We start from the raw sequence: 25247 nt of genomic DNA, 5'->3' as shown, positions 1-25247 counted from the left end.
CACAGCCACCCATTTTCTCTTTGTCTAGCACCCTGTTTTCTTTCCCCTTCCCCACCAAATGAGCTGCTAGCAGAGAGACAGGTCACTCTTGCCACAGTCCATTGAACCTATCGTCCATTGTAGTGCATTGTCTCTGATCCCCAGCTCCCCAACGTGCTATTTTGCCCTGCAAAGAATCCCAACTCATCAGATTTCATACACAACCAGTAACCTCTATCTTTAATGTTTGTCTAAAGTGGAGGATCTGAGGACATACATAGCTCTTGGTGGGAGTAGCCTGAGCCACGCCACTTTCTCTGTTTTGTGCCGTTATGAAGCACAGAGGCTTTCTTGAATGCAAGCTGGTGAATTTACTCTTCAGAAATCACAGGGTTTCTGTCCATTTTCCTTTCGCTGGCATTCCTGTTTTCTCTCTCCTTGCCTCAGTAATGTTCTGTATCTGTGAAATAAAATAGACTCCGTCTGAGAAATTGTGGTTTCTTTAGTATGAGGTCACATTCCCAGGATGTTAGGTGTTGGGACTTGTGTGCACAGATGGGGCCCTCGGAATGCAGTTTGAAGAATTGTGCTGGGTTCTGGGCATGAAGAATTCTTTTGTACTTAGCAAGCTTTTTGCTCATATTCCAATGACCAGCAGAAGTAACCACAGAATGCTGGGAAATAGCCAGCTTGAACCGTACAGAGGGCGGGGGGGGGGAGGGAGAGAGAGACTTTCCACCAGCTAATGAGTTGAGCTTAACAAATACAATCTGGCTATTTAACATGTATTCTGCTGGTGACATTACTTTGTGCAAGTGTTCATTCAAGTCCATGTCTCTCAGCATGATTCATGCTAAGGAACGGTGTTTGGGCAATGTACACTGATCAGTTATTTAGAACTATAGATGGCCAACATTCATTTAGTGCTAAACATCCCTGCAAATCAGTCACCTGAATTTATCAATGTGTTTGTGACCCTTCTGTGGAACCTTCAACTACAGAAGCATGGAAGGGCAGCATCACCTCCATGTGAACTGGCAACTGTGGGAAACAATGCTGGTCTGATTATGGCAATACAACTCTTGTGTCTCAGTTATCTGATTGAAGTGTGCTATTTAGCTATTTATTTAGGGATGCGGGTGGCGCTGTGGGTAAAACCTCAGTGCCTAGGACTTGCTGATCATAAGGTCGGCAGTTCGAATCCCCGCGGCGGGGTGAGCTCCCGTCGTTCGGTCCCAGCTCCTGCCCACCCAGCAGTTCGAAAGCACCCCTAAGTGCAAGTAGATAAATAGGTACCGCTTTATAGCGGGAAGGTAAACGGCGTTTCCGTGTGCGGTGCTGGCTCGCCAGCTGCAGCTTCGTCACGCTGGCCACGTGACCCGGAAGTGTCTTCGGACAGCGCCGGCTCCCGGCCTTTTCAGCGAGATGAGCACGCAACCCTAGAATCGGACACGACTGGCTTGTACGGGCAGGGGTACCTTACCTTTTATTTAGCAGTGAACAGGTTTAAGGCAAAACATAAAGCATGATAAAGCACAAGTTACACAGGGCTGGGGAACCTTTGGCCTTTGGGCCAGATTTGGCCCGCCAGGCCTTCCAATTTGGTCCACCAGACCATTTTCCCAAACCCACACTTACCTGTCCTACACCTGATGTCCCATGTGAAGTCAGTTGCCGGGAAGGTAAAGATGTGGTTGGATCAGCTGTATGTGCACCTGAAACCAGAAGATAGCAAGAATGAATCAATGCTACACATCAATCCTGCTTGGTCAATGTCTACCCCCTGTCCCTGGCTAACTTTATCTAGGTGGGCAGGCCATTATGATGTCAGATGATGGACAACTGGGTGATTCTGGGTGACAGCAGCATAAAATGGTGAGGGACATGGGGAGTGGCAGATCTTCAATGAAAAGCAACACAAAATGCAATAAATTAATTGAGCAGGAGCTTGGAATAGGTATAGGTTAGTATACTAACTAACTAACTAACTAACTAACATGACCTATAAGGACCCCTCCAATGCTATAACTAATTCTGTGGCAAACTGTTTTTACAGAAACAAGGGAGAACCTTAGAAATAAAATCCAAATTACTGTAAACCCTGTTTGGCATCATCATAGAGAGAATGATAAAACTGTGTGGAAGAGGCACAGATTCAAATAAAAGGCATATAAAGGGAACAGATTGACTTCAAAAACTTTGTGAAAGGTTATCTGACTTAATTAATTAAACCAAACATCAAGGAAGTTGCAGAAAGTTTCTTTCCATGCTAATAATAATGGTCTGGTTAAGAAAAGAATGTAAAAAAATCATCATATGACCAAATGAGGCAAACAGTTCAGTTATGCAGTCATTTTTGCAAACCAGTTCCTTACTGAAGTAATTTCTTAAAATTTATGAAGCAGAAGGATTGCTGCTCCAAGAGAAAAAGGTTTCAGTTGCCAAAAATTTCTGGAGGAATCCCATCCTAGTGAGTTTAACACAGCTTGTGACTGCAAAGCTGAAGAGTGATGAAAAAGTCCCAGCCACTTAGAACACATTCAATCTCATACAGCAAATTAGGAAAATGCACTGTTAATCACTTTGGTTACAGGGTAGTCACTTGCACATTACAAAAAAAGAAGAAAGATTACAAGTTTGCCTAAATTTTGCATGTGCTAATAGATACATACATCTATCTCTAAGTATAGGTGCACATTTACAAATAATGCCTATACCCTAAATGGAAATACAGTGGAACCTCGGTTGTCAAACACTTCGGAAGTCAAACATTTCAGCTTTCAAACGACGACAACCTGGAAGCAAATGCTTCCGAGGCTCATTTCTCCATTTTCTCAATGGATTCTATGGACCGTCCATTGAGCCTCGGTTGTCGAACATTTCTGAAGTTGAACCGTCTTCTGGAATGGATTACATTTGACAACTGAGGTTCCACCGTACAGTACATCTCACCATTGTGGGGAATACTGTGGCCAAGTAATCTGTGTGCCTGATCTGTTTGCTGCCCAGGTGCTGACTGTTGAGGGACAACTTCAAGGCGCCCACTCTCCTTTCTTATGATTATCTTTTAATTAGACATAAGCAGGGCAGCCCTTTGAATAGAGGATTGGAGCCACTGATTTAAGGGGGATAGCTCCCTTTCTCTGGATTGTGTTTTGTGACTCGGATTGTTGATCCTAGTTATTTGAGAACTAAAATAAAGCTTTTCCTTTTTTAAGTTAAATGTGCAATTGCAGCGTGCAATTCAGCGAAGTTGCAATAGAACATTGGGTTGTATCCATCATTAGTCATATTTAGAGTAGACCCATTGAAATTAATGCAAATGACTAACTTGGGTCTATTCTGAGTAAAACTTAGTTGTATAGAACCCCATAGATTTTGCAGTGTGAAACCAAATTCTAGAAAATGATCGGCTTCATCAGATATGTAGATTTAGTTTCACCAGTGCACAACTGATTTGCAGTATGAAGGCTGGAGTAAACTTCAGAGTAAGCCCATTACCCTAATGCTTCCAGTAAATATTCCTTTCTTTTCTTCTCAGATGGTCATTTGGAGTTCTGCTGTGGGAGATAGTCACTCTGGGAGGTAACCCCTATCCAGGTATTGCTCCTGAGAGACTATTTAACCTCTTAAAAACAGGCTATAGAATGGAGAAGCCAGAAAACTGCAGTGAAGAAATGTAAGTAGCATCAAGCTGCCAGCATTGCTAATCAAAGAGATTCCATTAGTTGATTATACCAATAAAATATTATGATCAGCTGCTCTGATTTAGGTCTTTTCCAGATAGAAGGTCTTGAAGATGTAGCTTGAGTGAGTTTAGAAAAACAAAGAGGAGGTGTCACACCTTGCCATCATAATGAATTGTGAAGCAATGAAATCAGACATAAAACTGACATATAAATAGACCAAAGATATGAGCTGGAGCTAGGTGAAAAATCTATTCACTGATGCATTTGGGGGAGGCAGGATAATGTACCCATCAGACAATTCAAAACAGAAGTTGAGCATACCCAAAAACTCTTGCCTCAGATCAACACACCCATGGCAGGATAGGCTATTCATATGCAACCATCGTTTTTCCTTGGTGAGCCAATTATACAAGGGTGTAATTCTATGGTTAAGACATGGCTGAGTCATTCAAATGGTACAACAGCCACATAGGAGCTGCTTGTGGAAAAGGCAGCACCCGTGCCACTATAGAGCATTTCAAGGACACCAATGACTGCTTTTAGGGCTGCGAGTAAGTTTGTTTCTTCATTCGCTTACACAGTGGCTTAGTTTTTGGCTCAGACAACTTGCAGGCTGAAAGGCCTTATAAAGGATTTTTTTTTTTTTAGCCACCACCAAAAACATTGGATCCAAAAGCAATTTAACTATAAATGGGTTGCTTGATACGGTATCTTATCTTCCTGGCTGTTCCAGACAGCCATCTCTCTGTGCAGGCTGCTTCTCCCTCTGCTTCTCCCTCAGTCCCGGGGAAAGGCAGTAGGCAGCTTTGCGTGGAGTCTTCACTTTTTTAAAACAAAAAACAATGAAGATCACACAATGATAAACTTGAATTCTGCAGCCTGTATAAATTAGATGTCCCAATAGCACCCTGCCTCTGCCTGCTTGCCACTACCTTGTTGATCACTACGTGATCTGAGTAGAAGCAACTTGTTTATACAATTTGGCCAAGGGTTTTGTTTAAAGGAGGAGGATAAGAAACCATTTTAATTTTTTTGAGCCAGAGAGTCATATTCCCTTGTGTGGCTAACCTTCTGAGCGCTGGGCAACGTCACAGTAGTGGAAACTCACCTGAAATTCTTCCTCCCGCACACAAGTCTACACAAATACAGTTGGAGGGTTTTTCAAGCTTAATTGCTTAGTGAGGGTATGATCTTAATGGAGAACACAGCCAGTGGGGAGTGAAGAGTTAATATTTCTCTCCATTGCTGCAGTCTCCATAAAGATACAGTCCCCCTGCAGGGCAGTTAAACTTTTTCAAAACACTTCCATTGTCACCAGTGGTAACTTTTTAAAAAAACCAACCTAACTCCTGGATTGGGGTCAGAGGGGAGACCCCACAGGTTGCATTCAGCCCATGGGGTGGAGGTTTCCCCTCCTTGGTGTAGACACTTTGATTACTCTGGCGCTGTTGCCACTGCTAAATGTTTGGGTCCATGTTTTGTGCATGTGAAGCATCTCAACAAAGTATTTGTATTAATCAATGTAACATTCCCTTATGTGTCTTCCTGAAGGTACAATCTGATGCTTCGCTGCTGGAAACAAGAACCAGATAAGAGGCCGACATTTGCTGAGATCAGCAAAGAATTAGAGAAAATGATGGTAAAGAGTAGGGTAAGTGCCTTTCAGGCTTTATCACTGTGCATGAAGGAAAGTTGGAAAGATTTTCCAGTGCAAGGATTTACATACCAGTAATTGGTAAGACATTGTCCATTTTTCACCATTCATCTTTGAAAAGAATGAGATCAAATAAGAGTGCAAACAGGGGATATTTGAAATTGGGAAGCCCTACCTAATGAGAGGAGGTTGATGGTTCAGAGGAAGGGATGCAATTGCATACCACAAAAAGCTTTTTCTGGTAGCTGACTACATTTTTTATATACACCAACAAACCTTAATGTGCGAAAAGGCACTTATATTCACTTGGTAGTAAACTTTTATGTTCCTTTTGACCCTAGACACCACTCACTTACCTGTTTGCAGCAACATATGATTGCAACAAACAGGTGTTTTGAGAACACATGCTGCATTCACCAGAGACAAGATTACCTGTGCCCCCCTCTTAAATGGCCATTTATGTGCTCATAAGTGACTTGGGTCTGTTTCACAAATTATCATGGAAGGAAAATTCTACAACAGTTTTCTTTGTCTAGCTGTAAAAAATAAATAAATAAATGAATGAATGAATGAGTAGCTGAAGATCAAACTCCTGTAAAGAAGTAATTGGCTTATACCAGCATTCAGGTTTCAAGTCACTTGTTTTTCTAAGTGATGTACCCTCATCTGAACAAAGTGTTGGAAGTTTATGGGCTGCGTGAAGGTACCCTTCCCCCAGTTCCTCAGAAAGCTTTGGTGCCTTTAAAACTGTTTCTTCTGGCAGCTGCTGCTCACAGCCAGCTCCAGTTCTTTACAAGGCCCTGTGATCTCTGCCCCCGCCCCCCAATCAGAAGCTGATGTGGGTGGGCTTTGGCTCACTGGTACTCCTTGACAAACAGAGCTAACTGTGAGCAGCAGCTGCTGGAGAAGAGTTTTTCAAGCCACAGAAGCCCCATTAGAAGCTTGGAATTTGACCAAGGAAGAAGAGGAGCAGATTCCTGCCCAACCTCATTTCCTTCTAGTTGAAGGGGGGAGGTGGAAAACTGCATTTGCATGTGAGAAACCTGTGCTGAATTATACCAACCTCATTGACAGCCCCCTCAGATTAGATACATACTTTTATGAAATATATGTTAGTTATTGCTGATGACTGCCCAAAAGTTTTCCTTTAAGGCTCTAGGCATTTGGGGATGTATCATGCTGCAGCCCTAGCTTCACTTTAGCTGAGGGAATTGGGCTGTCATTCATTCATGTAAAACCAAAATACCTATTTCTCATTAAGTGGAGAACAACAGATCATTTAAGTGTACATAGATGCAAAATGTCAAAATCCAGAGGTAGGTTAGTGCAGCAGAGAAAAAGTAGGTTTTGTTAGGTTTGTATTTTGTTTTGTTTTTTTACTGGAATTCCCAAAGTGGCTCACCAAATTAATCAAAAATACTGTTCTGTGAAAAACATTTTTTAAACAAAAGTCTGGATAAAACACAAACTTTCTTCTTAAAAGGTCTAGTATAAAAAGGCCAAGCACAGCCAGGCTCGGTTACTTGATTTCTAGGAGCCCTTTTAAAGTCATTTCCAAAATGGCAATTTATTCAAAATGGCATCGAGAAACAGGTTTAGGAGGACACACCCCTCTTGCCAGCTTGGAGTAGCTTCATCTAGTCCATATGTGCTTTATCCAAGTATTCGCTAAATGAACCTTCCCCTCCCCAAATCCAAACTCTACAGGACTGGCAAAGTGTAAGTATCTCCCCACTCCTTGGCAAGTAAACTAATCAAAACTCTGCACGATGGTAAGATGCTGGGCTTGAGAAAAATCGCTCAGGTAAGCTTGTGCTAATAGGTACTAGCATTTACATGGAAAAGTACGTGGCCAGAGGAAAAGGTCCGGCAAGTTGCTGTGTATGATGGACAGAGGTACCCATAAAATAGACCCTGCTGACTTCCCAAACTGGAGTTTCAAGCTTTTTAAGATAAGGAAACTAGAATGTCAGGCTGACCAAACCTTAACTATCAGGACATCTGGTTCATCACGCTCTGCAACAACAAATAGCTATTTGCATACTTGGTAAGTGTAGTTAATGTGTTCATTAACTGCCTCTCAAAACAGTTCATAGTTATAAATACACAGACACTACTCAAAGACGCAGTTTTCCAGGAAGGGCAATACTATGCCATGAGTTGGGAGTTGGACCTAACAATGCAAAGTCCAGATATTCATAAGGAATAATGGGATTTTAAGAAATCCAAATGATTCAAAAAGCAAAGCTTCACAATGCAAGGAAGTCCATTCCAGAGTGATCAACTCACAAGTAATGTTTGTGATTTTTTCAATGAAAGGGAAAAGGTGGACAAGGTGCTTGGATCGGTCAGGAAAACCACTTGTGCTGTGGACCCTTGCCCCTTGCTAGCAGCGAGGGGACAGCTGACTGAGCCAGGGAGATGATTAATATCTTCTTGCAAGAGGGAGTGGTCCCTGCCCGCTTGAAGGGGGCACTGGTAAAACCGCTTCTCACTGGCTGCCAATGCAAAGTGTTGATTTTACCTATAAAGCCTTAAACTGCTCAGGACCTCAGTACTTCACAGGCCACCCCTCCCCACATGAACCAACCCAGACCCTGCAATTATCACCAGAGGCCCTTCTTTGCATGCCTCCACAAGAGGTCCAGAAGGTGGCAACATGAGGATGGGTCTTTTCTGTGGGGGTTCCCCATTTGTAGAATGCTCTCCCCAGGGATGCTTGCCTGGCTCCTTTGTTACGTATTGTTAGGTGCCAGGAAAAAACATTCCTCTTCTCCCAGGCCTTTGGCTGATTCAACAAACTATAGCTTTGAAACTGGGGTGGGGGGTATTGTTTTTGTTTGTTAGAATGTTATAACAAATGTTGTTTGTTAGAATTTTGTGATTTTATATTGTATAAGGTAGTATACAAATTTTATAAATAAGATGATGATGATAAAGTATTCCTCTACCCAAATATGGTAGTCAGGTAGACCTTGTCTCATGAAGCCATCTGATGGAGCAGACCAACCAAAAGTCTGATTTCAACAGTGGCTAACTGGATTCCTCCTGGAAGCTTATAAGCATGTAATGAAGGCAACAATCGTCTTTTGTGGTCCTATTCTAAATAATTACTATTAGAACTTTACTGTATCACTACACCACCTCACCTAGCATCTTATGTCCAGCTGTGGCTGTTTCTGAAATTTCACAGAAAAGGGGGGGCATTACCCTTTCTAGGGGGCTGGAATCTTCCTGATTCCAGCAGTAACCCTTCCCAGTGTACCAGATTCATCAAATAAATCCATTGCTTCTGAAATGGTTCCCGATTGCTCAGAGGAGCTTCTGTGCCATGCTGATAATCATACTCAAAACGCTTCTGCTATCCTGGAAGAGGCACAACATTTTCCAAGTCTGCCTGCCAGACTCACTATGTTAACTTGCTGGCAAAGGACATCGCTCATGGGGAGCCGTAATTGAGCATATGTCTAAAGAAGCATGTCTAGTGTTACTCCAAACAAATGTGTTGCCAAGGATACCATTCTTGCAGAAAGCAGGTTGGTGATGATCTCATCCATACTGATCCTTTAGTGTTCAGTTTAAATGGTGAGAAATGTGGATAGAAATGATAGCCAAAGAGCTGCACTCTCAACCAACCCTAATCCCTCCTCTCTCTCTCTTTTAAATCTGTTTAGGACTACTTAGACCTTGCAGCTTCCACCCCATCCGACTCCTTGCTATATGATGATGGACTCTCAGAAGAGGAGACACCCCTCGTGGATTGTAATAATGCTCCCCTCCCTCGAACCCTCCCTTCCACATGGATTGAAAACAAACTCTATGGTAGAATTTCACATGCATTTACTAGATTCTAGCAACACACACCCCCAAAGTGATTTTCTTCTGCACTGTCCTCACACTCTCTGTAATATCCTTTAGAGCGTTATTTGTCTGAATGAAATCAGTCAAAATTTGCTTGGCAAGTCTTTCTTTTCCTTTCATTTGTCACTGTCAAAACTCTGCATTAGGTTCTTACTTTAGCCGGTTCTGCAGCTGTGTTTAATTTTTTAATTTTTTTTAAAGAAAAAGGATGTGAAAACGTGCAACTTTACTAAATATATATTGTATAATAAAGAAAAAAAACCTAATTCCTAGATCAGGGAAGTACTCTCAGGGGAAGTTTAAAAAAATGCTAGCAAATATTCAATTAAAACTATACTTTTCGGTATCCATGGAATTGAAAGCACTTCAAGTGCATCATTTAATATGGCATCTCTAATTTTAGGTAACTTTTTTTTTACTACTTGAAGATTTTTATTCCCCCCTTCCCCTCACATTTCACTGTTAAGAGTCCATTGCATAATAGTTCTTGCTTTTATTCTGATGGATTCCTGAATTTCAACTGTTGCCTGTATATTTTAAGTTCCCAGTCAGCCATGGCTGCTTACTAAGTAGTGGAATTTAGGGTGGGGGCAGAGAAGGGAAGTCTAAAAGAGTCAGCTTACAATGCAGAGAAGTCAGAGTAGAGCAAGTACAGCTGTGCATTTCATTGGAAGCTGAATTGGTGAGGACCACATGAAAGCAACCTCTTCTGTTTTCACATGCTTTTGGTTTCTCATGAAAATGTCAACATCTAAGCCATGTTTTGAATGTTGTCGCAAGTGTCTTAAAAGGAATGTGCTTTAATATTGTGGTGGTGAGATGGACAGTAAAGATGGTTCTTGCCAAAACTCCTACATTTTTTTGTCTTGTAAATAAATGCTCTACATGCCATTTAATGCTTTCAAATTGCTATAATTCAAGCCATGTGGCTTTTCCCCTTTGCCCATTTTTTATTTGTCAGCGTTGAGGTACTGATTTGGAGCCCCCGTTCTTCAATTCATAGTTAGACTCTTAAATTAATGGGCATGTTTTTCAGATGGCTTATGTACCAGGCTAATCTTTCCGAAGTCAATGAGTTATTTGAATGCCCCTTGAATAGTCTAGAGTAGACCGTAGTTGTTATATTCAGGTTCCAAAAGAAATACTTGGAGATTTATTTGTGTCTTAGACTTCAAGGCATACTTGCAAGGAGTAGTCCTGCCCCACCCCCCAAACTAAACAGAAACAATTAGGTGATTCAGGAAGAAGAGCGAGAATCAAATCTGACATTCATGAGACATTCACTGGCCCCGTGGAAGCTGTTTCAGGGCCCATTAAAAATATATATGCTTATGTACATACATCCTATTGACTTCAGTGGGATGAATGTTGAGTGAAACATGCATGCTAAGTATTTAAACTTGTCAGAATGGAAGACTATGTAGGCTTACTACTGCTTTGAGCACTTTATTTACCACAGGAATACTCCATTGCAATAACCAATCTGCTGTATTCCCATGAAGATACAACATTGTGAGATCCAAAGACCTATCAGGAGCTTGTACTGGGGATATATATCAGGAGAGCACTTTATTTTTCATTGTTTTGGCCTTCACTGCAACCTATGCTTCAGTGCCTTTCAAACACAGTTATCTGTTTGGTTTTTTTGTGTTTTCTTTTCTTCTTTTTGTGGTGGTGGGGATATTTTGTAATTTGGCTTGCAATTGTTTAAGGGAGTTTTGCCAAGGGCCTTACTGTCTGCACATGAAGTTTTGGTTCTTCAGTGCAGAAAAAATTATCTGTTTTCATTTTTAGGCATGTCATACCCGAACTGGCCTGAGGAGAGCCCCGTTCCACTCACAAGATGCGATGGCCCTAAGTCTGTGTTTTCAAGATATGCAAATGATAGTGTATATGCTAACTGGATGGTTTCACCCTCAGCGGCAAAATTTATGGACAAGTTTGATAGTTAACAGTTTCTTGGTAAAAAAAAAAAAAAAGGTAATGGACTCAGGAGGGGAGCAAATGTCCAAAGAACGGCCTTCCCTTTGGCTCATTCTTTGCATAGTAACAACTGGTTGAAGCTACAGGAACATCTAGAATGGGAAATGTTCCTCTTACTTTTGGGTAGTACCTAAAGTGTCTTCTCTCTCGTGTGATGAATACTATAATTGACTCCCTGCCCCCTTTTAAAGTTGTATCAAACTGGGTCACATGATAGTTTCAATTCCTCCGTTGGTTTTTGCCATTCTCCAAGCAGTCCATTTGGGTAGCTGTGTTTTTACGCAGTAGGACCTTCCTACTTAACAATGTTCAGGGCAAAGACCCAGTTCTGGAATTGATATGAAGAGGGTGGGGGCAGGGGAGGAACACTGTTGTTTCACTATATAAACTGCTATCTCTATGGTCATTGCTAAGAAAAAGCAAACTGATCCAAGCATGAAGCACAAATTATATGATGGGAACAATTTTCTCTTTAAAAAAATTCCTGAGTTTGCTGTAGCATTACGTGTTACCATGTTGTTGGGAGTAACAAATCCTGAGTTAATGGGGTTTTGGGACCAAGATATTGAACGATTCTAGTCAGTGCTGAGATTCAACTTTTCAAGTCTTGGAATCCTATAGAAATATATTGTTCCATCTTAATGGGAAAAAGAGGTTTTTGTTGAAAAATCAGGGTTAAACTATTCTTAACTTTAGCACAATGGAAAGTTTTTGATATCAGATATACTTTAATAGACTTGACCTACAGAGTGCCCACCTGACACAACTTTTTTCTTTACATCCATTTTACTGATGTCTCAAAATCTGTTCAGGATGTTTTGAAATGAGCTGAAGCCAAGGAACCTGGTTAGCAGTCATGCCCAGAGGGTTTTTGTCCTTTCGGCTCAAAACTCTCTTAATTTCTGCAACCCAATTGCACAACCATATGGGACAATGCAGACACAGCACTGGTTCCCTGTTAAGAATGGTTGATACACTGGGAATCAGGCTTAGAATTGTGTGCAGCCTCCCTCCCCCTTAATTGCATTTACATGGTTTGGATCACCAATGTTCACCATGGTTAATGTTAAACAGGGTTCCCCATATCCTATGATTTGAATCCCTCTTCAAACTTCTTTCAGACCATGGTAAAAATGGGAATCCTGGTTAGCCAGAGTTAACGTTGGTGGTGACAAACTGGTTGTGGTGAAGGAGAAACAGCCTGCAAAAGAAAGCACACCTTCCCAAGGCCAGTTCCTTGTTTTTAACAACAGGTAACAGGGACCTCCTCTTGCATTAACCCCTGGAGAACTTTTTATTTACACACTTATTTTCTTGTGAATCATGTGCAGACAAAACTTTTTATTCAGTGTAGTCTTTACTCTTTTTTTCTTTCTTTTTTTCTGTCCATATGGCTAATATGTCTAAGGGTTTGGGTTTTGTTTTTTTGAGAGTAAAGCTAATAATTGATGTGATGTTTTAACTTTAGTGTGGTGTTCTGGAAGATAATCTGACTCCTGCAGAGGTTAGATAAAATGATTGATACACACGGCATTATGTTACTGTATTTTGTTATGAAGTTACAATGTTAAGGAAGGGGAATGCTGGAATGTTAACTCAATGTGTTTATCCTTTTTGGATACTCTTGCATAATCAAAAAATTATACCAAAGTATTGCTTCTGTCTCTTGGGTTTCAGCTATGTAGTTCTGTGTGTCTCTTTTACATGTCCCATATTCCAGAAATCAATGAGTCAGATTGCCAAAAACTGTAACCACTCTTTTAATGCAAGAGGTCTGAACACCTCAACAGGATAACATTGTTTGAAAGTAAGCCTGTTCTCAGACAAAGGGACAGGTTAAAGTTATTGTTCTGTAAGCTAACTACTACGCTAGACACTGTGTTTACAATAAAAGATAACTGCCTACAGAGATGTGAAACAGCCCTGATTATACTGTAACAAGCAATCATCTCAAATAATAAAAATGTAAATGTCATAGGCTTGCTACTTCATTGTTGTTGAGAGGAATTATTTGTAAGGACTCAAGCCCACAGTGGGTACTGCTGGTGTGTGTCAACATCCAAGTCGAAGGAAGGAAGGACAGACAGCAAACCAATATATGAGCTTTATAAAAACCTTTTGGATCTAAGCTTGACCACACTTCTGACCAACAAAGAGAGCACTTCCTCCTGCTAAATACAGATCAGATCACCTTTGCTTTCCTCCCACTCTGCTTTTGCTGTATCCTGTTCTTGAATACCAAAGAGGTGGATCTGAACTATACCATCTGTATCTGCCTTTCTTACTAGAATTAAGGAGAAATCATATACATGGGTGGTGCTGTGGTCTAAACCACTGAGCCTCTTGGGCTTGCTGATTGGAAGGTCGGCGGTTCGAATCCCTGCAACAGGGTGCGCTCCTGTTGCTCGGTCCCAGCTCCTGCCAACCTAGCAGTTCGAAAGCACGTCAAAGTGCAAATAGATAAATAGGTACCACTCCGGTGGGAAGGTAAACAGCATTTCCGTGCACTGCTCTGGTTTTGCCAGAAGTGGCTTAGTCATGCTGGCCACATGACCCGGAAAAACTGTCTGCGGACAAACGTCGGCTCCCTCGGCCAGTAAAGCAAGATGAGTACCGCAACCCCAGAGTCATTCGCGACTGGACTTAACTGTCAGGGGTCCTTTACCTTTTAATGCTCACCTTTTTTGGCCAAATTACATTGTGAAAATTAAGGCACACATTAGATTTGAGTAAATACAATATATTCCCTGGGAATAGTCACAACTATCTGATTTTCCATGAGTTGAGTATTCCCAGGCATAGTAGCTTCCGAACGGAATACTTGATCCTCATTTTGCAACAATTACAGCATGTGAATAATACCCAGTTTTTCTATTCCAGTATTTTATGGTATGAATGGTTGTCCTATACTCTTGAAGTAAGCAAAGCACTGAATCTGATACATCTTATAGTCAGTAGTTAATCTTTTAGAGGACAGAAGGTATTCCATATCATTTGCTATTCATTTTTTGGTCCTTATGCATCCACTAACCACTCCATTTTGCTGCCCGAGACAAAGATGCACCCCACTCCACTCCATGTACAGAAGCAAATTAGCATGGCAATTAAATCTTTCTTCATTACTGGTGATGGGACACCATCCTCCCCCATTGAAGGAGATGGGTATGTTTAGCCTGGAAAAGAGGAATGGGAGGAGATCTGATAGCCATTTTCAAATAACTAAAGGGCTGTCACATGGAAGATTGGAGCAAGCTTGTTTTCTCCTCCTCTGGAGGGTAGGACTCAAACAAATGGCTTCAAGTTACAAGAAAGGAGATTCTGGCTAAACATCAGGAAGAACTTTGTGACAGCTGTTCAACAGTGGAATGGTCTCCCTCAGGAGGTTGGACTGCCTTTCCTTGGAGGTTTTTAAGCAGAGGTTGGGTGGCTGTCTGTCCTGGATGCTTTTGCAGAGATTCCTGCATAGAAGGGTGTTGGATAAGATGACCCTTGAGTTTCCTTTGAACTCTACAATTCTGTGAATTCTTTGCAGAAGAACCAACAAAGACAAACTCCATGAGGGTAGGTATATATTCCATATTACAAGCAGAGCTACCCTTGCTACCTCCATACAGTTCAAATGAATCAGAGCAACTGGATTCATGTAGAAGAAGAAAGAATGTGCAGCTACTTTGGCTTACTTCAGCAATGGCCCAAAGTAGCAAACAGCATTTATAAGCAAAATATTACAGAAAACGCTCTTTTCTCAGACACTCAACCCCCAATAACCAAGGTACTTTGCACTCCATCTGAAGCAAATTTCAGCTCTGTTGGGAGAGTACCTTGACCAAGGATTGTATACAATGATGAGCTCATAATCTAATTGTGGGTGTTGTTGCAGATTCGCTAAGTTTTCATATGTGCTTCGCTAAAGCATGACTTGGTGACCTCATTTTGTCACAAATGTGGCAGTTCTTTCAAGTGTACAAATCACTGTTGTGGAACCTGCATTTCCTAGCACAACAGCTGAAGTAATGTTTAAACACTGATGGTGTTATTTTAGTTACTTCCGCCTGACACTCAAAAATATGTTTATAATAATGGCACTCTTTCTGCACGTTCATTTTAAAATCAGGCACTCCACATATTCTGTTTCATACCCATGCATATTAGTTGTTTTTGTTAACATCTAGGGCCAAAAATAGATTTAACTGTAGGAATGGAAGAAGGGGACATAGATGTGGATTCAGAACAGGGAATGTATTAACCATTCACAGTAAAGCAGCTAAGGATTCTTTCTGAGCTGAGAATATTTCTGCAGACTCTCTTCTTAAACCTTTTCAAATGAGCCAGTTAAATTAAAAGTTGGCATATTGCATACATGGACTGTAATCCAGAAATCAGGATTGTCAGTTCTGGAAACCAGAGCTATGCACATACGCTGTTCTGTATTTGACAATAGGAAAGCCTAATTCACATTTATGTTACTCTGTCATGGCTGTCACCTGGCTAGGTGACATGTGGGAAGGACCAAAGTATATATGAACCTTAAAAAAAAAATCTAGAGAAAGCAATAGAAGACCGTTGTGGGATTGGCTGAAACTCCAAGAAGGCAGAAAGGATGTGATCCCAGAAAAACAGCCATGCTGTGAAGGTAAAAGGGGGAAGCAGCAGAAAAAGAGAGACTGCAGGCTAAAGAAATAGGCCCATGCTTTCAGTAGTTAGGCATGTGGAAGAAAAGCACTTAAACTGGGGTAAATCAGCAATTACCTACATCAGTGCTGCCCAACCTTCACAAGTATAACCCCTTTTTAACACCAAAAAAGTCCACGGACTTGCCCTACACTAATTTTTTTTTTATACTCTGTTTATTATCATTATTTATTGAATTTATATACTGCACTATACCCAGAGGTTTCAGGGCGGTTCACAGAACAAAATCAAAATATAAAACCACAAAAAATATAATCAAAATAAAAACAACCCAATAACCCCCCACACACACACATTTTAAAAGGGCATAGGATGTCAGTCAAATCAACCAAAGGCCTGGTTAAAAAGGAATGTTTTTCCCTGGCACTTAAAGGTGTATTATGAAGGCGCCAGGCGAACTTCCCTGGGGAGAGCATTCTACAGGTGAGCCACTGCAGAGAAGGCCTGTTCTCATGTTGCCAGCCTCCAGAGGAGGAGGCACATGAAGAAGGCCCTCAGAAGTTAATCTCAGGATCTGGGTAGGTTCATAGGGAAAGAGGCAATCCTTGAAGCATTGCAGTCCTGAGCCATTTAAAGCTTTATAGGTAAAAACAAGCACTTTGAATTGGGCCCGGAAACTAATTGATAGCCAGTGCAGTTGGACCAGGATCTGTGTAATATGCTCAAACCGTCCTGCTCCGGTGAGCAACCTGGCTGCTGAATTCTGTACTAGCCGAAGTTTCTGAACAGTCTTCAGAGGCAGCCCTACATATAGCGCATTGCAGTCATCTAACCTTGAGGTTACCAGAGCATAGGCAACAGTAGTTAGGCTATCCCCAACTACTATCCCCTAGGGGCATAGCTTGGGCCACAAGCCGAAGCAGATGGAAGGCACTCTGGGCCACTTGAGGCCACCTGCGCCTCAAGCAACACCAAAGGATCCAGGAGTACCCCCAAGCTATGAACCTGCTCCTTCAGAGGAAGTGTAACCTCATCAAGCGCAGGCGACCTCCCACCCATCCACTCTAGGGAACCACCCACTAACAGTGCCTCAAGTCCTATCTGGATTGAGATTCAGTTTGTTGGGTCTCATCCAGTCCATTACCGAGGCAAGACACTGGTCCAGCACTTTCACTGCCTCACCTGAAGATGTAAAGGAGAAATAGAGCTGAATATCATCAGCATACTACTGACAACATACTCCGAACCTCCGGATAACCACACCCCCAGTGGTTTCATGTAGATGTTAAAAAATGTGGGGGTTAGGATTGATCCCTGTGGAACCCCACATTGAAGTTTCCATGGGGCTGAAAAGCATTCCCCAAGCAATACCCTTTGGGAACGACCATCCAAGTAGGACTGGAACCACCGCAAAGCGGTGCCACCCACCCTTAGTTCAGACAGTCGCTCCAGAAGGATACCATGGTCGATGGTATCAAAAGCCGCTGAGAGATTGAGAAGAATTAGCAGGGACATATTTCCCTTGTCTCTCTCTCTCGACAGAGGTCATCATACAGAACAATCAAAGCAGTTTCTGTGCCCAAACAGAGCCTAAACCCCAACTGAAATGGGCCAAGATAGTATTGTTTTCCTCTTTGAAAACCAACCAACAAGAAGCGAGTTTGGGCATTGAAGCTTCAGCCCTGAGAATTTATTTGGGAGTGAGTTCTATTAAACTGGGCAATTGGGACAGATTAGGGATTCTGCTGGTTTATCGGCCACCTCGCTGTCAAGCAATCTCTCTGCCTGAGCTGAAAGAGCTGGTCTCAGAGGTGGTGTTGAGGACTCCCAGACTGCTGGTTCTGGGAGACTTCAACTTCCATGCTGAGGCAGCTGGAAGTGGGGTGGCAGAAAAAGGTCTTCCTTCCCTTCCACTCTGCAGTTTTAATCTGAAATCTAAAGCGCAGTACTAGAGCACCGGAACGCAGAAACAACTCCCATCATTCTTAGCTAGCAGGACCAGTGTTCAGGGATGATGGGAACTGTAGTCCAAAAACAGCTGGTCTAGACTCTACAGCTTGAAAGGAAAACAAAATCCTAAACTCTGACTGTGTCTGGGCATGTGTAAGAGAGAAAGAGATCCCTGAGATGGTGTACCTAACCATCAGCAATATAACTATAAATAAAAAACCAGGCAAGTTTTCCCCGCCCTTTACATGAGAGACTAGTCTCTTCAAAAGAGGATGAGGAAGTAAATTGAGCCCTTTGATGTAGCACTACCGAATACAAGGCAGGGAGACACCTCCCGTTCCATATAAATATTCCCAGAACATCGTGGAATTGAAATCCAATGAGAAGATGAAAGCAGAATAATCAAAGGAGCATAAGAACACAAAATAGTGAAAGTATGGCAAATAAAGAGGTGAATGTGACATACAAGCCTCCCTAGTGAGAGTGTGGTGCACCGCTGACAAATGACTTTTTTCCAAGGTACTACCAGCCTGAAAATGTTTTATTCAGAATAATGGCTCCTTTAAGGGAAGTAGCACTACTGTATTATGTAAAGGGAAAACTAAAAACATCTTCCGTCAGTTGGATGGCACAACTGAACAGGCCTTCTCTCCAGTGATACTTGCCTCGTCTTAGGTGGCAGTGGCACATATAGGAGTGCACTAAAAGCGATATGCATGCACAGGTTGGTTGATGTGGAGGAGGAAATCCCCCAGGTATCTTCATCCCAATCTAGACGGCAGTAAAGCATATACAGTGCAGCAGAATAGCTTTCTAGAGGAAGCATGTTGCAACAGATGACTTACAAACTAGCCCCGTCTGTCTGAGTGCTTATCTGCTCCCTTGTACTCAGCTTTCATATTTGTATATAAACTTCACAACTGTCCACTACACCTTCATCACAAGGAAGCAGAGCTTGTAAAAAAAGTGTCCATGGACATCCAGCTACTCAGGGAAAAGGGGAGTGCAAAACAATGCCAAGCCTCATACTACAGGGAAAGGGTGGAGGGAACTAGCACCTCCACCTGGCTTATTTGATATGTGCAGTTGTGTGTGTGTGTGGGGGGGCGCTTCTGATCCTGAAGGATGCAAGCCTTGTGCAGCCTATTATAATTATACACGACTTACTAGTCTTCAACAATATTTGTATTTTTAAAAAATTAAACATGCAGCATCAAATTCCAGATGGGGATTTATGACATAACAGCTCAGGAATTGTAAAGTGTATTGAAACAGATTTCATGAACATTTTCAAAATTATTACTTGCACATTTTGGCTTTGCTGATCATGACTAATTTACAACAATAAAAGCTGCATCACATGGGGATCATTGCTGGAGTTATTCTACCATTAAGGTCTGAACCATGGAATTTTGTAAAAGGCCCCTCTGGCAAATCAAGCTAATGACTTTCTGACAGCTCCCAAAAAGCTGAGCACAATCTATGCTGCCTCAGAAACATGTCTTTACTAAAAGCACTGCTTTTTTAGATTTGAATCTTATTCTTCAGTTATTTTTCAGTTTACTACCAGGTATCTGTTCCTACCTCCACTTTGCATTTACAGTGGTACCTCGGGTTACAGACGCTCCAGGTTACAGACTCCGCTAACCCAGAAATAGTACCTCGGGTTAAAAACTTTGCTTCGGGATGGGAACAGAAATCATGCAGCGGTGGTGCGGCGGTAACAGGAGGCCCCATTAGCTAAAGTGGTGCTTCAGGCTAAGAACAGTTTCAGGTTAAGAACGGACCTCCAGAATGAATTAAGTTCTTAACCTGAGGTACCACTGTACTGTTCTCCCATTTGTTATCTTTTAGGATGCAAAAAGCCTTTATTTTAGTAATGTATCATCTTCTCCTTTCCACTCTATCATAAAAACAAAAACGTCAACAGACTGAACTAGTGCACCCCTATTCTGAACACATCTTTTTCATAGTTCCACTAACAATTCAAAGTGATGGAATCATTTCCATTTTTTAATTAAAAACAGCTGATCTTAATTGGTGGGGCTCAATACTGGAAGCTGTTACATTTGCAAACAGGAGATCAAGGTGGGGTTCAATGAAGACAACATGGGTGTGAATCACAAAATGTGGCATTGTTCTTACACGGGAAACTTTGCATTTCCTTGGTGTAACAGCATGAGGCAGATCCCACAATCACAGAAACATTTAGCAGCAGCTGCTGTAGCATGATTAGAAATGTGCTTCATGGTATGTAAGTGGATATAAAGACAAGTGTTATATTGCCATCCTTTGATACTACAGACCACTTCTGTGAGGAAGAGAGGGTCTGTAGAGATCTGTGATAGCAAGCGTCTCCAGAAACACTGCATTATCCTTCAGCCCTGTCTGGGGGTGAATAATCGCTACCATTCTACATTGCAAAATGAAATAATATCACTGGTACCAAACTGCATGGGAAACAGTCCTACTAGAAAAGCTAACCAACAGATTGAAACAAACACAGGGACAAACAAGGATGCCCTCACCCTAGTATGGCTCCCCTTTATTACATATACAGCCCTACAAGACAACAACATAACCCCTACCCCAAGAGCATACAAATTGATATAGCTAATCTGACCCAACACACACACACACACTGGGCCCTTCACACAGCAAAAAAATCTCACTGTAATCAACTAAATGCAACTAATCATGCTCTGGGCTCTCCAACCTCTCCTACTGCCAACAAAAGCAAACAGATAAAGAACCTATCCTCACAATGCTAACACAAAAAACTATGAAAATATTTTAATAAAAGCAATAAAAATACAATGAATTAACAATAAGCAAACTTTAAAAAGGTACCATCTTGGAGAAAGATGTCTCACTCTGCCCCTAAGGCCAGGGTCCTAAATTCACAAGGAAAAAAATCTGGTGTACCTCCACTAATTCACTAATTGCCAATTCCCACCCCCCCACCCCTGCCCCGCCCCGCCCCAGAGTTCCTGGCAGAGAAAATACACAGCCGGTGGTCACCCAGCAGCCCTGCAGTGCATAGTTTCAAGCCATGGCTCTGCTTAGCTTACAGGTGAGGGATGGGATAGAGAGCAGATACATAAGAGCTCTGCTTCATCATTTAGGAGTTAAATGAGGTTCCATTCCAACCACTGACAAAACAATACCCGGGGTTGTTGGTTTTTTGGAGGGCTCTCCCAGTTCCCTGCAATGCCCAGACTTACCCTCTACTTGCTGCCTGCTCTCCATTGTCATGATGTTGGGTCCTGCAAGGATTGTTATGTGAGCTTTCATCCTGGTCAGACTACTAGGTTCTGGCTAGAAATAACAGCTGATTTCCATCACCATCCTATAAGCTTCAGCTGTGCTAGCACAAATCTACATAATTCACTGTGATGCACCACAGCTGCCCTAAGAAGCTTGGTTCTTCCTTTACTTGAGGCCTCCAACACTATTACTTTAAACAGGATCAAAAGGGGAAATAGGAGTCTTCCACAGTGCCAAAGTCTCAGCATTGCTGCCACCAATTGCAATCAATCAATCAATCAATCAATCAATGTCCAGTAACACGCGAAAGCTTATACCCAGAACAAACTTAGTTGGTCTCTAAGGTGCTACTGGACAATTATTTATTTATTTTATTTATTTTGGCTGCGTCAGACCAACACTGCTACCTACCTGATTCTAGAACCAATTGCCTAGTTATTCACTTTGTCTCAAGGCCAGTAGGATCCTGAATTCAGGAGTAACTTATACGAGAAGGAATCTAGTCGTCTGCTGTACCAGTTCTTCCAAACTTACTTCTATATATATACACACCACTTCAGCACTTACTAGTAACTTTCACCTTTAACAGTCAAGAAGCTTGTGGGTACTACTAGCGTTGCAAGTTATACAAGGCAGGGTGTATATTTAGCAATTTAACTAAGAATAAATTATAGGCTGTCACAAGGAAAGAACAATAAACTGTGTAACACTAAAATTAAGCAACGTGTTTCTAGACTGCTGTTATATCAAGAGTGGTTTCTCAAAGCCGTTGGAGTAGTTTTCTCAGTTTCAAATGAACTTTAACTCCAGCAGCCCTAAAGACGTTGCAAAGGAGGTTGAATATGGAGGAATCAGCCACAGTCCTCTTAAATTCCCTTTTATAGGAAGCCTGCCTAGTAACCTGAGAACGACATCATAAACTCTTAACTGTAGGCTAATGGCAGTTGTTCACTAAAGTCCAGTTAGAACAAATATGGCAACTTTTGTCTAAGACAAAAGAAACTTCTTCTGGGTACTATGCGGAAAACAAATGGTCTTGTTCCGAAGACATAATTAAGAATATTTCCACTGGAGTCTAGACAATGCAGTTAGCCGTTCATTATCTTCCCTCAGTCAGTTCCTGTGACAGGAGACAGTCCTCCTGATATCAGATCCTAAACCATTTAAACCAAGAACCAGCACCATGAATTAGACCCCCAAATAAAATGGAACCCAGTGCAGCCAATAAAGTACATAAAGGTATAAGAAGGTCAAATGACCATGTTCCCATCACAGGTCTTTCTACCATGTTTTGTGCCATCAACGAAAGTTTGTGAACACCTTTGTTTTATTGATGTTGGTCTATATAAGCCATCTTTCAAGGATTAGCCCTCCCATAGTGGCTCACAATGTATTTTTTTAAATGATAGCATCTTATAACATAATTACAAAGCCTAAAACCACACTATAACAGGCAGCCCCATGTAAAATGTATCATAGTACTCTAGGCCATGTGCGTAGCCAGGATTTATGTTGGGAGGGCAGGAGTTTTGTGGGGGGTGGGGGGCAGGACCGAGCTATCTGCAACTCAATTGATCAGTTAGTTAAGTATCTTTATTTACTTGATGGGGGGACATCTGCCTCACCTGCACCCCGCTGGCTTACGCCCATGGCATGGGCCTATGTCAGGCATAGGCAAACTTGGCCCTGCAGATGTTTTGGGACTACAATTCCCATCATTCCCAACCACTGGTCCTGCTAGATAGGGATCATAGGAGTTGTAGGCCAAAAACATCTGAAGGGTTGAGTTTGCCTATGCCTGGCCTATGTAACAATAGCAAGATCAGCTTCCTCCAAGCAAGACCACATATTGGCCTAGATATCACCTGCTTATCCAGGCAGAAGACAGGATCCATAAATATCCCCAGGTTACACACCTGCTTCTTTAGGGAGAGTACAGCCCCACCCAAAAACAGGCGAAAGACAGCTTCCTAGGTCATACCTGGCTCCTGTCATCCATTCTTCCATTTTGTCTGCCATAAGCTCCAGTTTGTTAGCCCATATCCAATCCTTTCATTGCTTTCAGATGCTGATTCAGAATTCGCACAGCTTCCCTACAATCAGATCAAAAGGAGATTCAGAGCTGGGCAATCTTAGCCAGTGGTTTTGTGCAGATACCAAATTAGACAGACCCCTGCAGAACGCCCAAAGCCAATGGTCACAGGATTGGAAATGTGTTGGAGAAAGACAAAAGTTGAGAGGAAAAATGGGTAGTTTATTCCCCAGTTAAAGAAGTTGCTTATTTGAAGAGATGGTATAGCATGGATGGTGGCCAAGTTAGGGGTGACATCAACATGGCTTCCCTCCAATATTCCTGGGAATCACAGGAGCCAACTCTTAGTGGCCAAGGTCCATTTGGCCCCTGCAATAAAATATTTGAAGGAACTGCCCCTCCCCCCAGTTGATTGACATTGCCATTCAAATAGTGTGTGCGTGCGTGCTGCATCACATGATTGATCATGTGGGTGGGGCTTACATGCCCGCCCCCCAACATTTTGTTCAAGTTGGCAGGCCTGTTGGGAACTGTAGTTTATTAAGGGTGCTTGGTAGTTCTATGAGGGTGTAAGCAACACTTCCCAGGATGCTTTGGGGCAAGCCACATGTTGCGGACGCTACCAGAGTACGTATGAGCTGCGGTTCAGTTGCTCCCTTAATTACAAATCCTATCTCAGCCATTTAACTTACCAGATGGCCTCTGACAAGCCACCGTATTTTCTGAGCGTCAGTCACGCATCTCCAATATGGGCGTAACAATACTGGCCTGCCTTGCAAGGCCCGTCGCGTGGATAAAGGGCCGTTATGTGGAACGCTTCCAACACTCCGCGAAGTGCCGCTTGTCGCTATTGCCAAAGAGCAACAGCAGAAGCGAAGTACTTTTTGAAATGGGAGGCGTGAAGAGCGCGCCCGCGGAGATGAGGCGGAGCAGGGACGGTGCTCCTCTCGAGGCGAGAGCCGCCGCTTCAGCCGGGGCTGGGGTGGCGAAAGGAGCGCGCGCCGACGCCTCTCCGCGCAAAGGGACGCGCGCGAATTGTGAGGTAATTTTTGCGCTGTGAGGCGAAGCGCCTTTATGCAGGCGCGCGCGCGCGCAGGGAGTTGAAAACGCAGCTCCGGGAGGGTTTTGTCCGCGTCAGCCGCTGGGGTCCCCGTAGGGTGGCGTTGAGAGGAGACGAGACCCGTCGCGTGGGGAGGGGCGGGGGGTTAGGGCGCCCGCCCCTGTGGCCGCGGGAGGGCGCCTGGCCTCGCCCTCAGATGGCTCACCCCTCTGTCAGCAGGGCGGGTCGGGTAGCATGGACAGGAGGAAAGCGAAGAAGAAGTGGCAGCGGCGGTGGCGGCGGCGGCAGCAGCCACGCTCCTCTCCCGCCGGTGCCTATCGCTTTAAGGGGCTGCCGCGGCCGGGAGGAGAGTAGTGGCTGAGGCGCGCCGATGCCGCCTCCTCCGCCTCATTTCCTCGCTCGCTCACAGGAAGTGGGGCCGCTGCTGCGCGGCGCAGCCTGCAGTCCAACAGCAGCAGCAGCAGCAAGAGCTGCTAGTTGAGCCGAGGAAGCAGCAGCAGGAGGAGGCGGCGGCGGCGGGGGGGCTCCGTTCTGAGGTGAGTCTTGCGGGGCGCGCGGGCCACGTTCGCCGTTCTCCCGTTCCTCCCCGCCATCTCAGCCTCCCCGTGGCTTTGGCGCATCTGCCCCAAGCAGGTTCTCCCACTCCTTTCTTCGCTCGCGGTGCCACGATTGCCGCCCACCGACCCACCCCCACCCCCTCCATGACACCCAAATCTAGGCTCTCTAGGTCTAGTCCAAAGTCCTTTGCGCACGTAACGAAAACATCTCGCCCACCTCGGCTCGTTGTTGTGCCCACTCGCCCACCCCCGGTGATGTGTGTGCAGGATGGGTAACAACTCTTGGATACCTATCTACACACCTGCGTGTGTGTGTGTGTTTCTTTTTCTTAAACCCTCCGCCTCGCCGTATCTTAACCCTTTCTTTCCTCCCGCCGCCCCATTACAGAAGAACCTTCTATCCTTCCTTCCTCAAAAATCCTCTCGGGGCTTCAGGACGCCAAGCCGAAGATTTCTGAATGCAAATCGGGTGACGCCTTGTACTCCTCATTCGTTCAGTCTGGTTGCAGAGTGGTAGAAGGCAACATCCCCCGCCCCCACTCCACCTTTCCAGAGCTTATATATTTTGGGGAATAGCGTTTCT

The 25247-nt window shown here is 43.3% G+C and overlaps 2 protein-coding genes and 1 long non-coding RNA gene across 16 annotated transcripts in view; 2 read left to right on the top strand and 1 right to left on the bottom strand.

The window, feature by feature from the left end:
- RET (ret proto-oncogene) overlaps positions 1–13141 on the top strand; it is a 123748-nt gene extending 110607 nt beyond the window's left edge. For 10 of the 11 annotated variants that reach the window (XM_083614587.1, XM_083614588.1, XM_083614584.1 and 7 more), the window contains 4 exons: positions 3521–3658; positions 5220–5319; positions 8997–9144; positions 10978–13141. In XM_083614587.1, coding sequence (XP_083470713.1) covers positions 3521–3658; positions 5220–5319; positions 8997–9144; positions 10978–11135 — 544 coding nt within the window. In that variant the 3' untranslated portion in view covers positions 11136–13141. Of the gene's footprint in view, positions 1–3520; positions 3659–5219; positions 5320–8996 lie in introns of all 11 variants that reach the window. The other variant, XM_083614586.1, reaches the window with a different exon arrangement.
- On the bottom strand, positions 192–24240 carry LOC310762991. The gene is made up of 4 exons (XR_014548337.1): positions 23740–24240; positions 22997–23108; positions 1618–1694; positions 192–439 (listed from the first exon to the last, which is right to left on the bottom strand). It is a non-coding gene; the product is annotated as an uncharacterized lncRNA (long non-coding RNA).
- CSGALNACT2 (chondroitin sulfate N-acetylgalactosaminyltransferase 2) overlaps positions 23881–25247 on the top strand; it is a 33732-nt gene continuing 32365 nt past the window's right edge. Inside the window, exons 1-2 of one of the 4 annotated variants that reach the window (XM_083614779.1) lie at positions 23881–24089; positions 24517–24643. The gene's annotated coding sequence lies outside the window, so the exon portion shown is untranslated. Of the gene's footprint in view, positions 24644–25247 lie in introns of all 4 variants that reach the window. The other 3 variants (XM_083614781.1, XM_083614778.1, XM_083614780.1) reach the window with 3 other exon arrangements.

This window comes from Podarcis filfolensis, assembly GCF_964270895.1.
Source record: "Podarcis filfolensis genome assembly, chromosome: 5".
In the NCBI taxonomy this organism is placed as follows: Eukaryota; Metazoa; Chordata; class Lepidosauria; order Squamata; family Lacertidae; genus Podarcis; species Podarcis filfolensis.
Note: the sequence above shows the minus strand (reverse complement) of the source record. Positions and strands in the feature narration are given on the sequence as shown.